This window comes from Plectropomus leopardus, chromosome 7 (genome assembly GCF_008729295.1).
Source record: "Plectropomus leopardus isolate mb chromosome 7, YSFRI_Pleo_2.0, whole genome shotgun sequence".
NCBI classification, from domain to species: Eukaryota; Metazoa; Chordata; class Actinopteri; order Perciformes; family Serranidae; genus Plectropomus; species Plectropomus leopardus.
This window is the reverse complement of record NC_056469.1, coordinates 10,094,872-10,121,639: the sequence shown is the minus strand read 5'-3', so window position 1 is coordinate 10,121,639 and position 26,768 is coordinate 10,094,872. Positions and strand designations below refer to the sequence as shown.

The 26,768-nt window shown below is 42.1% G+C and overlaps 1 protein-coding gene across 1 annotated transcript in view; it reads left to right on the top strand.

The window, feature by feature from the left end:
- znf407 (zinc finger protein 407) overlaps positions 1 to 26,768 on the top strand; it is a 164,796-nt gene that overhangs the window by 59,110 nt on the left and 78,918 nt on the right. Inside the window, 1 exon segment of the mRNA XM_042490229.1 lies at positions 11,326 to 11,400. Coding sequence (XP_042346163.1) covers positions 11,326 to 11,400 — 75 coding nt within the window.

The window sequence follows — 26,768 nt, the reverse complement described above, 5'->3', positions numbered from 1 at the left end:
CAGCGTCCCTGAGTTTAGATCACAACGTCACGTACTCAGCCTGTCGCTCTAATAGCCATTACAGCCACCACTCTCCACTCCCCTCCTGTTAATGTAAAGTTGTAAAGAAAAAAGACCAAAAAAAAAAGGAAAAGCCAAAAGGAAAAGGTCGTCCTCATTTGCATGCAAGCCTTCATTAGAATATGCGAATATGCTAAGGACCGGAGCTAGCGCTTTGCATGTGCAGGTGATGAATGGCCAGTGCATCACAGAATAGGCCGAGATGGAGGCTTCGTCACCCTCATCTGCATAGCATACTTTATTTACTTATTTATTTATTTATTCATTTACTTTTGAGTGCTTGCTCTCCGTGATACATCTCCCATCTGCAGAGTGTGACTGAGGAAGACCTTTGCAATTTACTCCCCCCCCCCCCTTCCTTCCTATTTACACTCACACACACACTTCAATAAGACGAGGCTTTATTAAATGGCTGAATGAGATCTTGGAGTTTTCACAAGGCTTTCTTTGCTCTTGGAAAGAAAAAAAAAGAGGGATGTTTGGATGGCGTTCACTGTAAATCGTTTGTGTTTGTTTACCACTTTATGCATTTTAGCAAGGACTAAAACAAGGCATTAGAAAAGGTATAAATTGGCTGTCTAATGAGCGGTGATTCAACCTGTGGAGCATCAGAGAGCGTCAGCGGTGGGAGGGAGGCCAGCGCTCGTTTGAGTGAAACCTTGCAGGGTGTTGTTGTCAAGGGGTGGGGGGGAGCGGGTGGGGTTTGCAGGGTGGAGGGCGAGTTTCCAGATAGAAAGTCTTCTCTTCACTCTTCTCTGTTGCCGGGGCGGCAGATGGTGGGTGTCAAGACAACGGCAGCAATAGCCAAACAAAGACATCCTTTGTGTGTGTGTGTGTGTGTGTGTGTGTGTGCATACTTTCTGAGAGGTGTAGAAGTGCGCTAGCTTTGAGTAGGAGGCAACAGCATCTATAATAACACTTGAATGGTGCATTGTATAAATTCCTAAGCTGTATTCTCACTCAATCTCCAGAAAGTCCATTGTTTTATTTGACTTGAGACAGCTGACACCTCACTAAACCCTTTAAGGAAATGCTCACAAACTTCCTCCTGGGTGAGAGAACTTCAACCAGAAAAGATGTCAGGTGTCGCATCTGCAGTTAAACTCTTCATCCCGAGAGAGTGTGAACTTCCACTTTCCTCTCCATCAACAATTTTGCTTCTTTGAGCTCTAATAAGTCCGTCTTTGATAGGATCGCTGAATATTAGATTAGTACCATCGCGGTTTATTTTGCTCCTCTGGAGTGTGACCTTAGCTGCCCTTCACAGAGGCGCGAGGATAATGAGAGTGGTAGCTGGCCGACAGACAGGCCTGACATCCCAGCTACGCCCTTCACTCAGCCGGCTGAGGAAAAACGTCAATACGGAGGCCTTATGTTTTATGGATTATCTGCTTTAGCAAAACTATAGCGAGAGAAATACAACTCTCGCTTGTCATGTTGCTTCAGTTCTTTTTTAATGTGCGAGACCACTCACCAAAACAACAGCGGTCGAAATTAGAGGCTGTCTCCTTTGTTTGTTTCTTTTCAATTTTCACTCTCTTTCACCTCTCACTGCTCATTCGTAGCATCTCCCGATCGCTCAGGTTGGAACACGGTGACCTGGTGTTCTTTGATTCAACAAAACCCACTTTTTCTACCTTATTTTAAAGAGAAGTAGTTTTTGGTTCTGAAGGTATGTTTGATTTTTATAAGTTATCATTTCAAGTAGATCTTTTCTAACATAGTGCAGTGTGTGTTTTGAACAAAGCCTGTTATTACAGATCTCCCGTGCAAATTAAACACACTCCACGCCTCTAGACTTTTGTGTATTTTATTTTATTTCCGGGATTTAATTATTTATTTTGATAGCTCTCTCTTCCTTTCTTTTCCTTGCTTGTTCTTACTTCCTCTCTTTCTTCACCCTCTTTTTCATACATTTAATTTGTTCTCAGAGGACGGGCAGATACAGTGTACAGTAAACAGACTGAATAAATCATGTTTGGGCTTTTCTTTTTTCTTTTTTTTTTTTTTGGTGGGGGGGTCTCTGGGATACTGTTGGTTTTTATCCCCAGGAGGCACAGGGGAGGCTTGCTGTTGTAAACGGACCCAAGTGCAGCCCTGTTATCCGCAGTTTAATCTGCCCACTGGGGGCCAGAGAGAGGTCGGTTGGGGGGGGGGGGTTCATCACAGCTCCTGGTCCCCGCAGGAGCACAGAGGGTGCAGAGGTGGGGACGGAGGTGAGAGTGCTGGCTGGTGTCTTTCCCCTCAATTAGAGTCTTTAACAGGAGATGAGGCCCTGCTGGTGTGTTTTCCTGTTATAATGACACCGCGCTCAGCTGGAAAAACTGGTTTCACTTCCACCAATATATCAGTTTGACTGGCTGATTAAAAATATAATGCTAACATCAGCAGTGTTGTCCACCTCTGGTAGCAACCTCTCTGACCACAGACAGTTTTTATTCTTGCTGCTCCTTCAAAGGAGTCATTTCAGGGCAGAGAGGAAGGATTCAGTGTTACCGCTTTAGTAGTGTCAGTGTGTAAATCTCGAAATGAAAGCAAACACCTCTCGCCTTAAGGAGCCTTCTAAATGAATGATATCAATATGTCCTTTAGCTGCATCCTGTGGTGTAAGAGCTGTTTCAAAAAGTGATCTAACCTTCCAACAATACTCTGTTGGCAGAAGCTGATTTTTTTTTAAAACCATAAATGATTAAATTTAATGCTATTTAATACCAAAACAAAATGCTGTTGGGATGTTTTTATGCAGCAGAGTTCTGACCTTCACTCCAAACGTACAGTTTCAGCACATGCTTTCCAATGTTCAGTCAATCCCTTCTGTCAGTGGGTATGTTTTGCTGTCTTGGCAATATTATTAACTATATAAAAAAAACAATAATATATATTATATATATTTTAAAGGATGTAAACTAATTTTGCTTAGTGCTAGATTTTGTGCCAAAACAAGCTTAATAATATTGAAAGTACAAAGTACAAAATAGGCTCTTTTTTTATTTTTCACTCCCCACCCTTCACCTCTCCTCCCAAGCATACACTACACACACACACACACACACACACCTGAGGAGACCTTATAAACATAAGGAAACCTGCATTACAAATTACTGCACATCATAGAAATTGTGCAGCAAGCTTTTTAAAATACCAGCGCTGCCAGTGAGGCGCTTTGTAATTTATCCCTTCACGGCTGTTAGCTGCGCCGCGCAACGGTGATTTATTTGGTTTAAGAGAAGTTTTGTTTAGAGAGATAATGAGCAGGACTTCTCTTTAATGATTTAACACGGCGCGGTGGAAAGGAGAGGGGGAAGAGAGGAAAAAAAAAAGCACATATATTTTTCATATCTTTAACTGCACTGCAGAGAGGAAGGGGAAGGAAGGAGAGAGAGATGCATTAGCAAGAGGAGCTAACGGCCTTTAACAACCAACATTTTTGATTCATTTTGTTTTGTTGTGTAAAATGAGACTGTTTCACCTTCCCATAACAGCAGTATTTTACCATGTTATATGTATTTCATTTAAAATGTTTCTCAGGACATGTTTCTTTCTCCTTTTTTTTTATCCATAAAGGTGAATCCTATTTGTGCTGATTCCACACAATATGGCAGCTTATACAAATCCATCGTTAAAAGTGCTACAGCCACTTGTGTAACTGTCTGTACCTCGTTCTTTACACACCTCGCCTTTCATCTTGACACCAAATACAGTATTATTCTCTCTTGTTCAGCGTTTTCAAGTTTCTCCCCTCACTTAGGATTTAAATCCCCAAATTAAAGCAGTTAATTAGAAAATATAATGATGCTGAGTAGCATAATATGCAAACAGTGCTATGACGCTCAGAGCTGGGGGCTCCGTAACACGGAAACTGCCATCGGCGCATAACGATGATGATATCAATAATAGATTACTTCATCAATCGCCGTTCTCTCGAAGATGGAAATGCGCTGTTGGGGAAGGGACTGAATTTTTATTTTTCATTATTATAATTTTTTTTCTCTTTTCCCTTCCTCCCTCCCCTTCCCCGTAGCTTGAAAATGTCTGTTTCATCTCACATTAGGGTGTGCTCTGCATAAGTGCAGGTGGAACTTGCTCTCCCTCTAAATGATCCTTTAATGGAACAGTGTGCACTGGAGCTGGGAACTCTATGGGGCGCTGCCACTGTCGATGAGAACTTCGCCTCAATCAATCCGTCAAGCCCCATCACCTGCCTCAGCAGATGATCCAAAAACCCCTTTGGAGAGGCAAAGTGAGCTTTTTATGTACCTCCTCTAAGACTAGAGGACATACACGCGCACACACACAGGCACACGGCGGCATCATAAGTGAGAGGTGTCTGTTTCATTGAGAGGCTTGACGTTGATCAGTCGTCAGAGAAACACTTTGCCTCTCTTTTATTTTTTTATCAAGATCATCTTAGAATAGATCAAGTGCTTGCTTTGCTCTGGCACAGGGCATGAAAAACAAAATCAATTCAGATGTTTTATTTATTTATTTTTCCTCACCAATATCTGTTACATTATGGGATGTTTCCATAAGCGGATCTCTTAGAAGCCCAAGCAATATTGATGCGAAGTCGCCTCTTGCTTCCGTCAAACAAAGCGGCAGCTCCGCAAACTGCATTTGCCTCAGCTTCTCTCCCTACTACGCATTCACTCCAGCTTATCTGGATACTCCATCATGATTTTTCATATTCCTTCATTTCCCCTTCTTTCTCTCCTGTGGCTTTTCTTTCTCCATCCTTCCATCACCATCTATCTCCACATCTGCAAATTTGACACCACATTTAGTTCGCCCCATCTACCGCTATAGGCCCGCTTGTAGAACATCCATTAAACTCAGCCTGTAAACTCAGCAGAATCCCTCCTTCCTCAGTCCTTATTCTCGATGTCTTACTGTCTGTCTGTCTGTCAGGAAAGCAGTCGCTCCGTCTGTCAATAAATGTCTTATCTTTTCGACTTCTTGTTCCTGTCTGTTTATCTGTCTGTCTGACATGTCGGCAGCTGTCTCAGCGCTCCGGGGTTGCTGTCAGCCAAGTGTTGGTTTCTGTTCTTCTGTCAGTTCACCTGCCTGTCAAAGCTTCTCAGATTAGACTTGTCAACTTACCTCCAGGTTTTCCGCTTCTCCGGGATGGGTTTATAAAAAAAATAAACAAGGAAGAAACGCATTATGTTTACTCTGAAGACTAAATTAGTTTTGGCATTGAGGAAAGTTCTTTTTTTATGCTATGGGTCTCCCTCTTCAGGGGTAAATATAGTTTGTAGGCACATTAATCTGCTAATGTTTTATAGCATTTCTTCTGTCAGCAGATCACTGTCAAATTAGCTGTGATGCTTTTTACAAAAAAAATAAATGAGAATGTTTGATTGACACAGGAGTGGCACTGTTGTTGCAAGTGTTTCTATATTAAGACCACATTTCTCATAAATCCTGGTGCTTCTAACTCACCCTGCATGATTTTTGGGTTCAGTAAAAGATGGCATTGAGATTAGACTGAAAGGGAGAAAATGGGGAAAAGAGAATTGGGGAGAGGAGTTGAGGGTAGTGGCAAAGCGATGTAGGTGTTGCGTGAAGAGATAAGAGAAAAAAAGTGTGAGCAGAAGTGAAGCAGAGAGATGGATGGGGGGAAGTAATATTGAGATGAGTGGTAGCAGAAACAGAAGATGGAAGTGAAGGGAGATGAAGGAAGCCGAGATGGCAGAAGAGATGGAGGGAGGAGTGTACAGAGGGGAGCTACCTGCTGCTGATGGCAGTCAGAGTCAGTGAGGGATGGAGGGCGATCCAGCTGTGACATTAAAGCAGCAGGTGGAGGCCATCATTAGGACTGGCACAGGAGGCAGGATGAGCCCGCACACACTCATTTCTTGGGGGCCCAGTGGACCACTGAAGAGCGTGTGTGTATGTGTGCATTTCTCCTCAAAAAGAGCCGAAGCATAGTCCCATAACTTCAGAGCTCATCCCCACCTCCCCCTTTCATCTTTCCCACATGGAATCCCTCTTCCTCTGCAGGTTTCGCTGGCTTCGCCCGGCGAGGGTTGAGCGGTTCCTACATCTGGTAGCTCTCTCGTAATGGTTTTTCAGTTACCTTTTAGCCAATTACAATACAGCAGCACTTTGTTCGATTTCAGCTTAATTTTTCAGCTCATAGCCTTTCCTATGTTGCGTTGTGGCGGCGCACAGCAGGCAGCAAACTGGATGTTCAATCGTTTCCAAAGGAAAAAACGATAAGAAATTGTGCCAACTGTTCCCTAACTTTTGTCCTCTACAGCCATAGTAAGGACAACACAGCTGTTTAACATCCTGAAATATGCGCACTACTTTTGTGCACTTTCTCTTCTAAATGGTTTTTCTGGTGTTCATTGTAGTATCCTTGAGAACACAATGTTTATCATTACATTACATAAGCAGTCGCATAGTAGGACTGGGCAGTATATCAACTTTTTAAGATATATTAATACATTTTCAAATGGGATGAGTGAGACAACAGACGAGAGTGCAGCTGCTTTTACACTGCCTGCTTGAACAGGCAGTGTAAAAGCAGCTGCACTCTCGTTTGTTTGAGGTTAGGGTTTGTGTGATTGTTTGTGTGAGGTGAATGGATAGCACACCACTATTCTACTTGGTGGTAGTGCAACAGAACTTTGAACCTTTGTAGCACAATCGCTATGAAACGTTAAAACGTTAGCATACAGTCCTTCTATTTGTTTAATTGCATTTTTCAGTTACATATATTTGAAAACATGGAAGGAAATCCTGTCTTTGCATTTTATTTCGATCAAAGTCTATTTTAATGAAAATGCTTGTGACATTTCACAAGTTGTTTTGAATTAAAACTGACTATTTAGCCCAATTTGGAGAAGGTACTGAGGTATATATCGTGGATTGTCATTCAGCCTAAAAATACCAAGATATGATTTTTTTTTGTCCATGTTGCCCAGCCTTATCACAAACATACAGATGTGCTGTTGTGTCCATGGATTTGTTTCTTTTGTTATTTAGAGGCAGTAGCGCCCATTTTATGTTGCATGTTCACATTGCTTGGTGACACAATTTGAATTTTCCAGTCATGCCATTTTTGTACCTAATTCCACAAAAAAAATCACTGGTTGCTAAATATTGACCCAGCGTACATTATAACAGATATGTAATACAGAGTTACCTTTACACAATGCCATTGGGGTGCTTACCAATCCTGTATTGGATGGTTGTAAACCAATGGCTACTGGGTAAAATTAATCCATTAATGCATCCAAGCTATATTTACCCACACTGGGTAGGTTTAAAAACCTAATTTTTTAATCAACCAATATGAGTGCAGAGATGTCAGAATTAAGTGAAACACTACACTTCAATATCCCTCTTTTACCTTTCAAGGTTTTTCGTCAAAACCTGAAGAAACCAACTGAAAGTAACTCAAGCAAAAGTTGGTAAAGTATGTCACGTCTGACCTGGCTCTTTCCCAGCATGCCTTGTGCACAGCTCTCGGGAATGTGCGTGATGTGATGGGTGGTGGGCTACGGTACGTCTAAGCCGAATGTTGCTCCAGGCCTTTTCTTAGATCTCCCATCCCTTCCGGACCTGTAGACGGGCCTATCCAGGAACACCATTAGGCAAATGAAGTTGTTTGTATCAAATATTGACATGTTATCTCTTCATCATCAGGCGGCAGGAGGGAGGAGAGAGAGAAAGATTGTAACTGTGGGTAATTGAGCCGTGTCTCCCCTGCTTATCGGTAAAGCTCCGGCACGTCACGGACCTAACGAGCTGTGGCGCGCCGATTAGTCTGAAGGGAAAGTCGAACGTGAAACACCAGAGTCTCTGTCTTTCTTTTTCTTTTTCTCTTTTTTTTCCATATCTGCAATGGATATTATGAGCCTCCCTGGAGGGCAGAGGCACAGCCTTATTAGTTCAATTCATGGGGGGGAAGAGAATTGATATGGATGAATGGCATGTTAAAGTATCCCTTTGTTACAATAACCATCAAGGCTGATGGTTTGGGCTGATGATGCAGCCCAAGGCAGCAGGACGACAAGCTGAGGCCTTGACCTGGATGGCAGAGGATGCACACACACCAAGGGCAGGGGGCTGATTACACACTGCCTTAAACAAATGGATTTGCCCCTTTAACATTTAGATATGGGATGTTTCTGTGTGTAAAAGTGTGTGTATGTGTCCGTGTGTTTATGTATGCATGAGAGATAGGGTACTTGTGGATGTCTGTTTTTGTGAGTAAAGACTGTCATTTGTCTGAATTTGTATCTGTGAGTGTGTGTGTGTATGTGTGTGTGTGTGTGTGTGTGTGTACTGCCTGCATTTTATCTCAACATTATCAGGACTAGTAGTTTGGGTGTATTAGATAATCATATGGTGAATAGCTAATTATAAATGTGTTATCATCACCATTTGTGCACATTTTCCATTTGTGTATGGCTATTTGCGCTTGTGCATGTTGTTATTGTGCATCTCGGTGAATATTAACACCCATTTATGTGTGTGTGTGCAGCCTGTGCCAGGTGCCTCCACAGGGCATTACCCATCTTGCACTCGCGCCACTCTGAGAATAATCCAGTAAAAAATGGGCGAGATGAGAATCTCACAACATGCCAGTTTGATTTGTACCCCTCGCTATCAAAGAATGCTAATTAAAATCATATTTTGCATATGTCTTGTCTTTCATGCGCATATGCAAATTGCCCCTGTTGCCTTTCAGCACTCTGTAATTAGGTTTATGAAGGACAGCTGTAATACATAATTAACAGAAATGTTTGCAAGCTCTTTTTTCCCCACGTCTAAACACGACGACTTAAACAAGCGCGCGTGAAGTGTTCCAAGGCCGTGCTTTTCTCTCAAATATATTGATTAATTCGTTTACCCCCCCACCCCCCCCCGTTTGGAAGTATCTTAATTATGCTGTTTGTTTATTTATAGATGATGCCGTCAGTCAGAGGCACTTCCAGTGGGCCGGAGAAGCTCAGCATTTTGATCTTGCCAGTCTCCCTGATTGGAGTATACAAGATTTAGTCATACGCTCGTTCCTAGTTTAACTCCAAGGCAACATTCTGGACGGGTGGATGGATTGAGTTAGAGAGGATCGAGAAAATGTAGAGTGATGAGAGCGAGGCAAAACAGTAGAACATGTTTGAATATTTATATGGTGGTGTTAGTTAGCGTCGGCCTCAGGGGCCTCGATGACGGACGGGACTCTGGGGCCATGATGAGATGGAGGACACAGCCGTGTGTGTGTGCGTCCAGACGTTGAAGAGGGGGGGCATTGGGGTAGAGAGCGGCAATAGCTGACATAGCGACATAAATAGTGTAATAATTATGCTTTTGCTTTATGAAAGACTGACTCTTAAAGTTAGGAGGAAAGCTTCAGAAAGGCGCAGACCGGGCTTGCCGGGGAGAAAATAGAATAATGATCTACTTGGAAGAAACAAAAGTGAAAACCTCCAGAAAAGGGAGGAGTGACAAGGGGGAGGACCTGAGTGTGTGCAGTGACAGTGCCAACCACATGACTGTCGGTTCAGCTCCCTCGGCCCCTTTCATGTAGCTCCATCTCAGCTCTCAGATGTGGTCATTGTCTCTCAGTTGCACAATAATGGGAAGTGATGGGTGCTAAATGAAAAGGCCAGGGGATGAAAACTCTGGTGAAGCAGCTTGGATGTCAGAGTAGTTAGTCCTGTCATCCGTTCATTATGTTTTCATATGCTGTTTAGGAGACACGGTAAACTCAGGGCCCTCGACAAAGTCAGGACATTGCGGTCACTGTCAAGCTCTGGTACCCTGGTATTTTTGACTGTGTGTGCGTGCAACTGTATTTACTGTAGATACATGTGCATTTGAATCCTTGCACGTGTGTACATATTTCTTTGACACATTGATGTGCAACATGTGGAGCTCTTTGCCTACATTCTCACTCTACTGTCTGACCAAAAAGGTGCTCTTAAAACAAACATTCTAAGGTTTATACTCTGCTTGTGGTGCAAAGTTTTCATATACATTTTTGTCTGTTTTGCTGGTCTGTCATCTATTAACAAAACAATAGTTTCTTAACCCCAAAAAACAGTTTATGACAGATTATATTAAAAACTCAATTGTCAGATGGGGTCCATTCTTGGGAAAAGCACTGGAATGTAAGAGAAGGACGGGTTTGTGTTCTCACGGGATTGTTTGAAAGTGTCTATCGGTGGGAGAAACTGGAGGACAAGCAACAGACAGTCCCCCATATTCCTGAAATGAAACACATCTTTACGGAAAGTCAAATGGAGGAATAACCAAAACAAAGCACATCTTTTCTGATTTACAGCTCAATATTGGAAACAGAAAAGGTGCTAATATGTAGCTTGAATCTTTCTTTAAGAACTGCTCTGTCATTTTAGTACACATGATCGCAGAGGCAGTCTTCCAGTGCTTCATTACGCCTAGGATTTTGACCCTTCCTTCTCTTATAATGCTGGAAAGTATTTTTCAGGCATGTATAGGACTGGATATTGTTTTAAAATTTATCAGTACCAATACCATTACCCGTAAGGTTATACCTTTTAACACGTCTCTGTCCAGCAACATCAGTGTCTTGATATGAGTTACTTGATGTTTCGGGTTGTCTGTTCGTTTATCCATATGTCCTTCTCTACTTTTCTTTTGACTAGGTGCATCTGAGGAAATTTGCTCACATTTGGCACAAACATTCACTTGGACACAATGATAAACTGATGACATTTTGGTGGTCAAAGGTCATGGTCACTGTGACATCATAATATTCTGTACAAATGATTTCTGGACATAATTCAACGTCAAAACTCAGGAACTAAATTTGGACAGATTGTGACAATTGGTGACACTGATCTCGTGTGTCAACCTTGAAACTGTTCTGAAGTTTGGAAGGCTTTGGTGGTATCTCATCAAATACAGTGCTCGACTTAGTAGTGGGCTAGTCACATGTCATATTAAATTGAGTAATTCTTTGCGTGATTGGCTGTGAGCAAAACCAAAAAGTTTTTTTTTTTTTTTTTTCAATATTGGTACAAAGAGGATTGAGTACAGGTATCATTTGACTGGAGAGGTTTTGATACTACTTGGTACTGGGTTATTTAAGTCAATACCTTAAAGGTAGAGAGTACCATAACCCAGCTTTATATATGTTCTGCGTTATGGTTTAGATTTTTTTTTTTTTAAGAGATGAACAGCAGTTTGATTGAACCTATAACGGACAAACTCTCTTTTAAAACTTACTACGTACATCATTAACCCGTGTTCTGTGTGTGTTTTTTGTAGATGGGCCTTTGTGATGAAGAAACACCTCAGCACCCACCTGCTGGGAAAACATGGAGTTGGACAGCGTAAAGAGAGGTAAAACACATCCACGTCCAGCTCTGCATATCATAATCTGCTTTTCAGTCAAAGTCAATTCTTGCACATTTAAAGTCATGATAGACAGATCTGGATTCAGATATGTTTCCCTATCCCAGATCCTGACTGTCAAATATTTCAGCTTGTTTTCAGGAGACTAAAGTGAGAGACACAGCAGGCAATTAATTCTAGATTTTGGAGGATGACTCCTGCAACCCCTTTGGAGGTCTGCAGGCTTTTAAGCAAAAAGTCCCCACTAGTTAGAGTAAATTTCAAGTTAAATATAACTCGAGATTCTCCCTTTCCCTAATGAGTTAAATGGCTTTCACTCATCCTGTCTGTCTCGGTCTCTTGCTTACATTCCTTTTTTCTGTCAAACTTTATCTAGCTCCCTCCCTCATCTTACTTTCAGCTCTCCCTCTTGAATTAAGGATGAATGATGTTTCTTTTACCATTTTTGTCTGCGTATGCGAGTGTGTGTTTCTGTGTATGTGCAATGTCTCCCGCTTGGCCCTGTCTATCAGAAGCAGAGCCCTGCTGTCAGTGTATGTGCGTTGTGTATGTGTGTGAAAAAGAAAGATGAGTAGATGAAGTTGTGAAGCCCCCCCTTCCCACCCCCCCCCCCCGACGAGCCAAAACGAGACGTTAAACACCTCTCAATCTGTCAAGCGAGCTGCTAAAATAGAAACAGACCCGCTTTTTCATTACTCCGCAACCAAATTGATACTTTTGACAACGTGTGGTATTAGATATGACAAGTGGCTTCAGATATGGAAGTAAGCAACCCGACCAGATGCCTCTCCATCTCTCTGACATTATCAACTAAATTCCTACTGTCAGCTGTTCATCTGGATTAGATGGAAACAAATCCTCATATCCTCAACTGCTTAGAGTATCTGTTTTATCCACATTTTTTGTTTGTTGTTCTAACCTTTATTTACCCCAGGATAGCTGATACCTCATAATCACAGTTACATAGGTTCACATCTGTGACCTCTGCAGCCACTTTTCCACTTTTTTTGTGTTTAACAACATTAATGTAACTCACTATTTTAACCAAACAGATAATGCCAGGGCAACTGCTATAACCTCATGTATTGATGGGCTATAAAGACAAATGTGGGTCAAAGTTGGAAGTGAACAAGCTGCTATCACTGTGGTGGCATCTCATTTGCAAGCCTGCACAATAACACTTGAATTTATATAAATGATTTTACTTTTTAATCACTTCAGCAAAATTTAATGTTGGAAGAGCATTCATAAAATACTATTGAAATTAAGTTTTTTTTTCCACCTGCAATTCAGGAATTGTTTGGCTCAACTCAACCTGATTTACTTTTGTTACCAGGTCCTTTTCCCATTATCAATTTTCATTGCCGACAGTACCCCCAGATTGGAGGCATGATTCTCTGCTGATCACTGAGAAACTGCCATTACATAATCTTTAATGATGTAATGGCAGTTAATGCTTATATAGCATAGCGTTAGGGACATAGTCTGCAATTAATCAAGACAAGACATCCTAAATACATTGCATGAGTTACATTTCATTTAAATGTAACAATGTCTACATGTATTGTCCCTGTCAAATAAATTATTAAAAATACAATAGATATGGCAGAGTGCAGGGTGTAGTTTTGAAGCAGTCATTTTCTAAAAACTTGTTTGAATGACTAAAAAAATTGCAGTCTTAACTGACTGTAGCTTGGATATATAAGAATTTTTTTTTTTTTTTTTTTTTTTTTTTTTGCAGGATGTCCCATTTCCTGATAGTGACTGTTCCCTTTGACCAATCAGTGGTCTGCAGTGTTTAAACTCCACATTCTAGTTTTGGCTCTGCTTACTTGGAATCTTGACTGACGTGGTACTCAAAAAAAGTGCAAGGTACCAGGTACTTTCCACAACTTTTGCTATTGGAAAGCAAAAATGATCAAGTCGAGTTGAGTAGAGCCGTGCCGTACCATGCAGTGACAATCCGACATTTGTGGGCAGTGGCTGAGTCACCTGCTCAAACAAAGAACTTCAACTTTTGGAAACAGAAAGTAAAATCCACATGCCTCAGCTCAACAAAATCAATTAAACTTTTAATCCTCTCCATTAAATCCTAACGTTTGCATTATTAGCAGCATACCTACAAAGGACTGAACGGGGACTGCTAAAGGCAGGTGTCTGCATGCAGTTTGCTGGTGATCCCTTACTTGCTTGGCTGGACTGCTCTACAAAGGCCTCCTGGCCTCAATTTCATTCCAACTTTGGCACATGTTTTAGAATTTTTTACATAATGATGTGTTTCACCTGATTACAATGCAAAAAAAACATGAATTGTTGATTTGTAAGATAGAAAGTAAAGCTGGTGCAAGTTTTACAGCTAATTACATTCATATTAGTGTTTTGAGACTGAATAACTTCCACATTAACACAGGCTACCAATCTGTCAGAGGAGGCAATTGCTGACCATGATCAACCCAATCATTTGTGCTTTCATTGTTAGTGAAATTGCATTCAGTTTGATTTTGCCACTGTAGTAATGGTGGTAATGCTAGAAAGTACAACATTTAAATCAGCCAGCAGATTAGAACCCAGATTTTAGTTAAACAATTTATAGTTTTTGATGAGGACAGACCTTGGATTGAATTGTCTAATCAGTAAGAAATTTCCATCTCTAACTGAATCACACTTTGGCTCCCACTTTTGTCGCCATTCCTTTTTTGATAGAAGGTAGCGACACTGCCAAGGTCATAGAGAACACACAGACGATCACACACAATGGCACTGGGCATGAATGAAGCTTTAAGGTCTGTGTGTTGCCTGATGGTGTTTAACTCGGTGTGTTTTTGCCAAAAAGCGACTGCAGTCACTCTGCCTAGCTATTAAGTATTATGCCACACAGCATCGTTTCATCAAACACAGAGACACAAACACACACACAGAAGTACTATGTCGTATGTCAGCACACATCCATGTAAATTTGTATTTGGTTATGTGTATACACGTACACACACAAACTGTACATTCTTGCTTGTCATCAAAAGATCAGTCTTTTATCCCGTTTTCTCTCATTCTTTCTATTGCGCTCATTCATGCACACTTGAACACATGCCTACTGTACACACACACACACACACACACACGCACAGGCACGCATGCACACACGCGCACACGCACACACGCACACACACACACACACACACACACACACACACACACACACACACACTCCATTGCATGTGCACTTAGTGGGAGGACAGCCACAAGGTTTGTTCTATTTAAACCTGTAAAACACGGTGTCATCATTTTTCTGACAGTCCTGCAGACAGAATTTATCTCATCATTAATTAACCATCATATTTCCAACACAGTGCAGCTTAATTAGCACAAGGTCATTGGGGAGGGCTTATTAAGTGGAACAAATTTGGGCAAGTGTAAGAGAGGAGGCAGAGGACGGAGGAGGGGAAAAAGGAGGAGAAGGTGGAGAGAGAGAGAGAGAGAGGTGGGGTGACAGAGAGATAGGCAGAGTGGGTAGATAAAAGAAAGAAGGGAGGACAGACATGGAGAAGGAGAGGAAGTGTGTGTCTATGTGTGTTTGGTCCGACATGACAGTGCAGGCTCAATGATTGATAACTGCACCGGTTTTGAAAGCCCAGACCTGGAGACTAGGACGGGAGCTGAGGGAGAGAGAGAGACAGGGAGAGGGAAAGGATGGGGAGATGTGTGTGTGTGTGTGTGTGTGTGTGTGTGTGTGTGTGTGTGTGTGTAGGGGGGTATCTGAACCAGCAACTGGAGACCAGTGAGGGGGGGTGGGAGGCGATGGTGGTTGCTGGGGGGAGGCAATTGCAAACATATGCTGGCTGGCAGGCGGTGGAGAGATGGATTGCAGTGGGACAGTGTCAGAAAGGCAGTTTCATCGCCATCTCTACGGCCCTGTTCACCTGGTATTTTTAGAACACTGGGGAGATCTGTTAGTCAAAGGAAGAGAGAAGGGGCGGGAGGAGGAAGAGACCTGACTCGCCGTAGGTAATACCAGGCTCCACTTAGCCAAATCTGTCTGGGGCCTCAAACGCTGAGGTATTTTGGGCAGTTATCTGTGAGGAGGATAGAGTCCCACCGACTTAAAAAATTGCTTTTAGCATTGGTATTCTATTTTGGGTTATTGGCCTAAATTTGATCGATACACATGGGGGAATTTGTCCCTATTTGACCTTTTTAAAGTACGAAGGGGCAGTGAGCAGCCTTTGCCCAACACCCAGCGGGGTAACTCCTGAAAGAATAACGCGCAATGTACTTAAACATAAAGCAAAATGCACCAGTATGCCGGGTTAGCCAAAACATGTCTGCATAAAATGAATTCAGCTGGCCAGCCTTTGCACACTGCAGTGATCAAAGCCAAATGAAGCACTTCCTTTTGGCCTCAGACCTGCAAATTATCGTGTCACATGGAGTCTACTTTCAGCTTACCATGCATGTTTTTAGTGTTGAAGGAAACCCACATAGACACAGGAAGGTCATGCTAAAAAGACACCCTTTTTTTAAGGAAAAATATGTTTTGTATGTGTACTTTTGTGTAACCAAATCACAGTGTCACATTCCAATCAGTTCCCCACTAATGAGTGTTGTAGGCGATGGTGGTCAACAAGGCTAATATTAGCCCCATATATCGTTCTAACCCCAGTGGGAAAGAGGAGGAAGAGGAATTGGAGGGGAGGATGGGTGAGATGACAGACTCCAACTATCTGACAGGTTCAGGGTGAGAGAGAGGAAAAAGAGAGAGAGAGGGAGAGAGCTGAACTGTTATAAAGTGACACAACTGGGTCTTCGTCTCAGTCACACCACCACTCCTCACTGCAGGCACTGAGCGGAGATGAGGGCTTTTTGTCCCTTTGTCTGCCTGCATGTGTGCGCTTTCTCGAAGCTGCATACTCACATGTCCTCACAAGTTTACATAGCTGCGTGGAGTCTGATTGTAACTGCTCAAAAAGATTTTTACCGTAACACTTTGCATTATGGCTCTGATTTATAATAAGAAGTTGTCACTTTTGTTATCACCCACTTGTAATGTCACACTAAGTTGAATTATCCCTGTTCCTTGGTGCATTTTCATCTGAATATGTAATCTCTTGTTTAGTTAATGGATGTGCGGTGTGATGCGGCCTAGTGGGAAACGTTTGTATAGTCCTCCAGAATGTGTAAAACTATTCGTGTTGGTTTGATTTTATTGATTTTCATTGTGCGTTGCACATCAAGAATGCTTTTTCCTCCCCATTCACAGGAGAACAATAGAGTTATCTTGACTGTAAAACAAAAAGAGGATACAACCATCATTTTGAATATGTGTGTGTTCATTATAGCAAAGAATAGCTGGCCCTAAGGAGGGACACGAAATAAATTGTGCTTCACTTGTTTTATTTGAGGAAGTACCCAAACACTTTTCTTACATTATTAGGACTGACCTCTGTAAAAATATGTTTGGACATGTGTGTAAGCATGTGTGTATTTAACACTATCATCCCAAATTCCCAAAAATCCACATATTTCGCATTGTTTGATTTTATTTCACAACTTTCATCTTAATTTTTGTCTTAGTTTACTATTTAAACCTTAGTGTGCCTCTCACTGTGTGTGTGTGTGTGTGTGTGTGTGTGTGTGTGTGTGTGTGTGTGTGTGTGTGTTCCCTGATGTTACAGCAGGTCTGCAGGCACCTAAACCAACACTTTAATAACAAGGGAGTGGCTTGAGAGTATGACTGACAGCAGCGACCTTGCCTCAATTGCTCGTAATTAGTTCTTTAAAAAACAGGGCGCCAAAAGACAACTGACCTGTCTCACATACCTGTTTTCATAGGTAATTGTTAAAACGCCTGCCATTTTTATGCTTGTAATAATAAACTCCTTGAACTAATACACTCATCACTCTCGAAACAGGAGTGCTGACAACCCAGAAGAAAGATATATTTGTTTAAGTAGGGGGGGAGGGCATGATACAAGCAGCTGGAGAGAATGTTTTCAGTGTTTTAGAGATGTCTAATTGCTAAAATCTGCTTGCAGTTTTGCTCAAGTCCAGTTGCTGTTTTTTTTTTTTTTTTAATTTTATTTTCCTACAGCGTTACTGTATGTCTGAGCCAAGTAAGCGGGTGCTTAAGTCCCTCGGAAGAAAACAGAAAACCAGGTGAAAAGGCATGAATTCAGATCCAGAAATAGCAAGCATGATGCATGCAGCGCAGGTGTGATGACTCACAAAATGAAGACAGGGATATTTAGAGCATCCGTTATTACATGAGTACAGAGAGGAGATTGAGGAAAATGACCAGTTTTTCAAAAGAGAGTCGAATTTAGGATAGACCTGGAATATGTAGTTTGTGAAAGTGTTTTGCATCTTTATTTGTGACTTCAATTCATTCATTCATTCATTCATTCATTCATTCATTCATTCATTCATTCATTCATTCAATTCAGTCATTTATAGCCAGTGTGTTATGAATTCTTTGTTTGGCAAGGCAGAAGGATTTTGCAGCAAATATATATCAAATCAGAAATGGACAATAGTGATGTTATTATATCCTATTTTGAATGAAAAAAACCCATCAGTAAACCAATATTCCAGTCAAACCCAGATTTACCACATTTATTTCTGTATGTTCACATGGCAGAAGTGATATACACGTTGCTGCGGTCGGCCACATTGTTGTGCCAGGGGCCGAGCTTGGCTGAGCGGGCATCTGGCTCTGCAGCGCTGGGCTCTGGGCTCGCAGCCGCGTCCCAGCATGCCGTGCAGTGCAGCCATATTGCCCCGGCATCGAGGGCCGGGACCATCCAGGCTTGACGGGTGGAGCAGGGGCGGAAGAGCCCTGCCTGGAGCCAGCATGGTGGCAATATGGACCACACGGAGCAGGCAGGGGTCAAGTCACACAAAAACCATGAGCCAGTGTGCGTGCAGGGGCATGTGTGTGTACGTGCGAGGGAGGAAAAGGGAGAGTTAGCAGTGTGATAGGGAGATAAAGAGTAGATAAAGACACCCCCTAATTCATTAGAATAAATCCTTTCCCTTAATTATTGATAATGAATCTGCTCTTTAATCTTTCTCTTTCTTCCTTCCCTTATCTGCCTGTGTCAGCACTTTGTCTCTCTGGCTTGGTGTTGGGTGGTAAGGCCTAGTTTTCAGCCACCCAAGGGCAGCAGTCAATAACATCCCGCTCTGCTGGTACTGTAAGCAGGGACGTGATTAGCAGCAAAGAAACGGCAGCAGGAAAATATTAACTTTAAAGTAGCCAGAGATATTTGGGCTCACTGTGGGATACTTAAATATCTTTAAATCCTGAAAAAAAATCAAAGGAAATCAGTTTTTCTTGTTTTTATCTACAAAAAAGCTCAAATTAATTTGAGATAAAACTTACTGCAGCAACAAAAAATAAACTTGTGTCTGGCACTGAAGCAGGATCACTGTAACACTGACCAACACACATCAGTGATCAATGCCGTGCAGTAACCGTAGTGCAACATCAGCAGGCTGGTTGTGTGTGCTTACACTCATAAAGCTCGGTTTCCCAGAGGTCTGTGCAGCTCACGTTGTCCCGGCGTGGTACTGGCAAGGCCTCAGCGACCCCTAGCTCACCTTTGTGTTTGCTGGCTCCTTGTTTGAACAGGAGCCAGCGGACAGCGCCTCGCTGTTTACCCTACTCAATATTTCATGGAGAATGAACACTCGCAGAATGAGGTATCGCGTTAATATTGCTGTTAAAATTAAGCGATAATTAAAATTTGTTAGTTTAAAAGCCATTGCAGTCTATAAAAGTTTGATTACTGGAAAATTAGGTGCATTAAGTTTTTATGGGTTGGCCTGTGCTATCGCTTGGGAGCGATTTTTATGCACTTGTCATGGGCATATGGTGCAGAAATGTGGGAGTGTGTGTTTGTGGGTAGAGGTGGGTGTGGGGAGGAAGCATGTTGGTTCTCTGAAAAAGCTGACACACTTTAATGCTAAAATCTCTACCTCTGTGGTCGAACTCATCATTAGTTAAAGCACAGTGCTACCAAAGCCTGGGAGCAGCAACTGTGACAAAATGCCAATTATAAATCTGGCCCTGTGTCTTGGACTGGAAAGGTCAGAGGTCATGTACGTCTTAGCTGCTTTATGGTGATGTCGTTTGGCCAGTGATGTCACATCAGCACTCCTGTCGATGTATTGTTGTTCGTCGCTCTAACATCCAGCTCCTTGTTGCAGGGTGCAGCAGGGTCCTATCGGCTCCTATTACTAATAATAATGTTAGTTAGCAGTCGACAGCTCGTCCCAGAGTTAGAAGCCACTCGTCATGTCAAAGCAACATGACCTTGACTTGTGGAATAAATCCGCTGCTGTAGTTTGTCTTCTCATAACAGCGTCTACCTCATCTCGGCAGTGCAGCTCCAACAGTCCCTCCAGCTTTTGAAGTTTCCCCTAGAAATGATGTCACCCTGTGCTGAAACCCAAGTGACATTACTCAACCAGACAAGAACGGAGAATGTGTACAGTTCACCTTCATATTCATTTCACATCCCGTGGCACAAAACCAGGCAGTTATACCGTGACACAATACGCGGCTAACTGTTGACAGTGGTTGGACATTATGCACAGTGGGACTGTGGAAAAACTGGGCTGTTGCCAGCCTGTTTTTCTTTTCTATTGAAACATCAGACTGTCATGGTAGAAATGGATGTTGCCAGGCATCACTAATGAGGCAATTAATCAATGAATTAGCTGAGCAGCGATTAAATTAATGCGAGCTGGACGGGCAAGCGGCAGTCGTGGATATATCCTGGGGAAGGTGATTAACACACACGCAGAACAGGCAACGATCAACAAGGCCACTATTAAGTTGGGCAACTTCCTGAACTTTTCTCTTCTCAGCTAAATATAGAACTGCTTCATTTGTTTTATTTTGTTTGGACGAGAAAAATATTACCATATTTTCCCATGTGGCTACACTGCATTGCATATATGCTGTGGAACTCAAGTGAGATTGAGATTTTATTCTATATTTCAATTATTTCTGCCAGTCTTTAAAGGCCATCTTCTGAAACAAGTAGCACAGATAAGAAATAAATATACACTTTAACACCATATATTTTTTATTTCATAGATAAACAGTGTAACATAGTCACTCACCTGTCACCACATAAGTTTAAAAATATTCATGACCCAAACAAAAACTCTCCACTGAAATTGATTACATGATATAAGTGGAACAATTTCCTCATTAATAAGAAAGATTTCTCAGACATTCCCAATTTTTAGATTGCATATTAAGTCATTTCATATTTATTGATTTATCTAATAATTATATATAATAATATTCAATAAATTTATTTATTTAATTTACTATTTAGAATTTGGATAACATGGATTATACATTATGGGAAAAAAGTCACTTGCTCTCTAAGCCACAGATAAGATTCATAACAATAAAAATCTTATATTTTATAAATCTCATCTCCTCACATATGCCAAAAAAGTTTGCTGTAAGTGACATGGTTTGAGCCAAACTTTTGCACTGTCACTCTTGAATATTTTCTCTAACTTGGGATCATTTTTTGTAAAATAATTGTAAAAGTGAAGTACCCTCACTTTACTAGGAACCCTATAGTGTCCCCTTAAGGAAAACCTCCTGGTTCTCCAACCTCACTGATATAAACCACTTCTTCTCATGGCTTATTGGATGAATTGGCTGCTGTACATGTGATGTGCAGCAAGCATGTATGTAGCCTCTGGTATCCGATGTGCCTGTGCAGGCTCTGTGTGTATAGTTTCATGTGTTTAACAACATTTTAAAACAGTGGTTACTAAAGTCGGGTCTGGGACCTGTGCTGTGGATAGTCTTGAGCAGGCTGTAGGGGTCCTTTAGGGGCCTCCATGCAGTCACCAGCTAAATGAGGAACTGCAGTGCTTCGGTGCAGCATAATTCACTGCGAATTACTCCACTTAGAGAATGTTAGAAATTGCAATTTTAGGTGTCGCTTCTTTCAACATATTCTCCTCATGTACAGTTTAGATAGTTCTATAACTCATCACTAAATGTACAGTAAGAATGTGTGCTTGTAGAGCAGTAGGAATAAAAGTTATTCAGTAAAGGGCCTGTCATCTACCTGATTTTCCGAGTATTTTATGTGGATGTGCATGTCTAAATAATGCAGAACTCATCATCATCGTCTCTGTGTGGGCCATGGGTCCAGTAATGTACCCCCCCCCCCCCCCCCCCCCCCCCCCCCCCCCCCCCCCCCCCCCCCCCCCCCCCCCCCCCCCCCCCCCCCCCCCCCCCCACACACACACACACACACACATTGTTTGAGCTCAGACGTTATAGAAAGGATGGGTGGCTGGTGTTGTTCGTGTTGGGCGGGGGGGGTGGCTCCCTTGATTATGTGACATCCTCCGGAAGACCGCTGGAGTTGTTTCCTCCATTACTTAGAGAGGGAAAAAAGAGCCTTTTCACTATTGAGACTGTCACTCTCAATTTGAGCTAACGGTAAGCATGCACAAGGCCTCCTGGATATTCCCCCCCACCTGCTCTCACCCCACTCCCACTCACCCCCCTCCACCCCACACGCCCACGCCATCCCCAACCTCCCCTCCCCCTGAAGCGGATCGCCGTGGTGACAGTTTGATTAGATCATCAATCGTGGCCGTTAACAGCGGTTTTCCTGAGCACCTGGACCGGCAGGTCACAGCTGGCTCTGAGGTAATTGCCCCCCCTGACCCAGAGCTGTGAGTGTGTGTGTTTGTGTGTGTGTGTGTGTGGAAGTATGCTCGCAGACAAGACCAGCTCTTTGTACTGTATTTGTGAACTTTCAGGTGTGTGTTTGTGTGTTGCATGTGTGTGGTGATATTTGCAGGTATATCTACACGTGTTCACACTATGAGCAAGCACAGCTGTATGCACGTGATGTGATGTCCACTTCTGTTTCAGTTCAATACAAATCAGAAATGCATTTCCTCAGGGGGCCTTTAAACCAACCTTGTTATTTTTTGATGACTTGGTCTGACTTGGGAGGATGAAACACTAATATGCATTTGAATTCTTTACATAGATTTTGAAAGACAACTTTCAAGAGAATAAGGGGGGCGACAGGTGAAAACAAAAATGTTTATGCAAGCAAACCGATAGCAAAAATAATAAAATTAGTGGAATTAAGTAATAAAGTGGAAACAGAGGAAGCATCTGTATCTTTGCATTCCCTACCATACACTTTCCAGAGTGTATTGCTCTGTTTTTGCAGATACACAGATACCAGTGTGTAGCAGTTATGGCTATTCATCTGTAACACCACACACACACTCTTTACCGTAGCTATGAGACTGTGCACTTCACAAACACACATACATAAATTCACCTGCTTCCCCGCGTTGTCTTCGGCGGCTGTATCAGGTTCCTCGTCGTTCTGGTAAAGCAGTTAAATTTATGGGCTAACAATAATGGGACAAAGTGTGTGTCTCATTGCGATTCCTCAGGTATTCCATGATTAAATAAACGTCCCCGGTCTTTTCATAAAGCTTGTTTATGGCAGCGTGGCACCATATGCTACTGCTTCCACCCCACCCACCCATCTCTTCCCCTCTCTCTCTCTTTCTGTTTAATTCTCTCTCCTTCTTTGTCTCTCTCTCTGTTTCTCTCCATGTCTCATACACTGCCCTACACTGCCTCTACCAGATGCAGGCTAGCCATTATTCTGTGGCGGAGTCGTGGTGGAGAAGCTAAAGTTGCGAATTAACATGTAGAAGCCATTACGGAGTGATGATGATATCCATCTGCGCCGTTCATAGGTACTACTTAGTAAATTGTCTGCGCTGTAATGGCACAACAGTAACAATATGATTCTGTTTTATCAACTCTATGGTCTGTTCCCGTCTTTTCTGTTAAGCACATGCTCAGGTGTGACTTATGTCCTAGATGCTATTTGCTTCATTATAACTAGTTCTACCCTGTTGGTCAGAGCAGACTCATGGAAATTTATTTTGATCACCCAGTCTTAAAAGTGTAGTTATGAACCATTAAAATGGCCCAGGTTCTCCAGTTTGTCATATTATTGAAATCTTCTCTCTCCAACTAAGACCAAACTCATATTGAACATCAAAAGTAGACAATGCTACTCAAATTTAGATTCTGTTACTGTACTGTCCTATGTTTTGCCTTCAGAAATCAATTTTGGTGTACTGTATAGCTGAAATACAAGAGTTTGTGAACAGGGTGTTATGCTCTTTTCTTTATTGTGTAAATAAAGGCTGAAAACAGATCAAATGGTAAAACTAAGCAGCACTGGTAAAAGATAAACCAAGATTCTGTTATTTTGTTGCACTGATTAGCTGTAATACGAGAGTTTGCCATACTGTTTGCTGTATTGTAACAACAGAAGCATAGGAAAACAGGCAAAATGTTGCCCATTTCTTGCCTCAAATGTTTTCAGAAACATATTTTAACTTCTCTGTTTAACTGCAATACAAGATATGTTTGTTATCAGCTGGCAACCATATTGTTTTCAAACAGGCAACTCGCGTCACCCACTAGCGGTAGCATTTATTGGTCCAGTGTAGTGCAGTGCATTCTCTTAGTGGTATGCTTTTTACCTCTTGAGCAAAAGCAAATGTCACAGCCCTTTATATGTATTTTCCCTGGTATTGTAGCACCAATTTCAAAATTATTTGCACCTTTCTACTGCACAGAAAGCCCAGTTTTGTGAAAAGACCATCCTTCCATGAGTGAAATACTTCTTTAAGGGAAGTCAGAATGTCAAATGTAGCAGATCATTCAATAAAATGTTCAAATACTAAGTGTGAAGATTATAAATTTGTCATGTCAGTTCTGTAGAATCCTGCATAAGTGAAACACAAATAAACCCTGATGCTCACATTTGTCTTCCTCTGAAGAGTCCGTGACACTCTGGCGCTCTGTGGTTAGTAGTTTTGACTATGCAAACACAGGTAAAGCAGCAAAAGTTGGGACCGATAATGAATTCTCCAAAGCAGTGTATGACTCTGTGTGTGTGTGTGTGTGTCAGTGTGTGTGTCAGTGTGTGTCAGGGGATGCGAAAAAACCCAAAAAACAACAGTTGCTACAAAGCAAAGTCAGAAAAGCAATTAACTTCTTCAGCCAGGACATGGCAGTAAACACGTGTGATTGTTCACTTTATTGTCTTGTTTGGAGTTGCATCCTGGTAGAAGCCAGAGACAGAGAGACTGATTTTGTATACTATAGACTTTTGTTGTGATTATTAATGGCCATTTCACATTAACCTCGTCATGCTAATATGCTCGACAATGGCCCAAATCACCTGAGCGATGAGGACGATGAAGGCGGCCCTGCCCCCCCCCCCCAGCCTCCACCCCCCACCCCACCCTGTCCAGCCAACACTGTAGCAGCTACCCTACTATCCCCCCTACCCAATGACCAAGATTAATGAAACCTCCGCCGTTTTTAATTAGCATGGCCGCAGTCATCAATTACGTCTGCCCCACCCCAAATACAAATATTGTTATATTTGGGGGAAAAATTCTTGATTTATTTCATTGTGGTGGCCGAAGGAGTGAGATGAATGGCCTCCCATCATGGTCATTTGCAGGGATGAGGAGGAGGAGGAGAAGAGAAGGGAGAGTGGGGTGGGTTGGGTAATAAGATCAGCGGGGGGGGGGGGTCGCAAGTACAGTACAGTAGAGGACATGGACAGGCCCAGCCGGGGAAAGCCAAGTCTACAGGGAAAAACCAGTCTGGGTCTCAGTATCCCTGTGCAGGGATCTGACTCCAACTGTCCAAGAACTTAATTAGACTTTCCTTGAACCTGCTGCACTGATACCAGCTTTGTTGAGCGATTATTGTATCGTTCAAGTAGTACCAAAGTACTACTGATTCATGCCACAGCCTGTTACAAACATTTGCAAGAACAATTGCATCAATTTTATTGCTTTGAATTTACTTCATCAAAATCTATCAAGCCATTAGCCTGGGAACCAGGTTTTCTTTGCTCTGGCAGATACATCTGGACCTGGCCTGGGTTGGGACAATCACAACTCTTGATCTAATATGGGGCATGTTTGAGTCGGTGACTGACTATGGATGTATAAAGAGAACTGGATATAGTTTTGGAGGCGGGGCCTGGTTAGTTCCTTCGAAAGTTGCTCAGTGTTGCATGAAACCAAAACCCTTGACCTCCCGGGTATAAAATTACCCTGCTCTTCTATATTGTCAGGCCCAAAGAGCAAGCGCCTGAGCAGCGAACTTTAATAGGATGATCAAATATTTTTATCATGTGGCTCTTTTAGACATTGGGAATGTTACTGGGATGAATGGATCAAATGCCGGCAGTAAAACGTGACATTTCACAGGGGGTTGTGACGCTCAAAAAAGTATGTTGGAAAAGAGGCATCTGTAAATCAGTGGATACACTTTTTTGGATCAGTAGACGGAAAAAAAGACTAATGGTATCACATGACCGATTCGGAAATTGTATTATGGCCACTATGTCAAATTGACTTCCAGGCACTTCCTTGGGCTGGGGACTTTCGGTACCTTTGCAATTAGAGCAAAAAACGTGATAATGTCATTTTTTTTTCTTTCAATGTGATGGCAGGGGACAGCACAGACAGCATAAACCTAGCTTAGCACAAAGAAACGCCACTGAACAATGAAGATGTAATTGCTGCAGCGGATTTAGAACTTTCTGTTGATGCACTTTGTTTTTTTAATTCTGATGGCATAAACGACCACACCCGTTCACAGACACATTAATGCTACACCATCACAGCTCATCTCTGCAAGCTGTAGCTGTAGTCTGTTGGTCAGCGCTACGTCACGTTTCGTTGCTCTGAATGGTTGCAGATCTATCAAATTGAGTCAGGAGGCATTTAGAGTCTAGACTAACTGGCATTTGCAATGTCATGTTACTAAGCCATAACAAACCACTGATAAAACCATTCAGAAGCTATGAAGAACAACATGCAAAAATTGTAATTTGTCTTCTCAGTTGCTGCCACAGTCAATTCCTGCATGGTTGATATGCAAATATGTTTTGATGGGGGACTTTTTAAGTGAAGAAGAATCTATTCAGGCTGCTGCCAGATTCAAAATTGACAAAAGATGCCAAATTTAAGCCCCATGTGACAGCTGTGATGGTTGGTCATCCAGCACATAAAAGTTTCTTAAAATTTCTTTCCATTGCTAACTTTATTCTGTTGCTGCCTGGAGGCCTTTTTCACACGTCCTCATCGCTTCCAACTATTTTATTGCTCCAGCACTCTTGTCTTATTTTTGCTTGTTGCTTGTACAAATTTGCATGATGCTTCTACAAGTGTTTTATTACGTTCCAACACTGATTCTGCCCCTTGAAAACACTCATATTGCTCTCTAAACATTT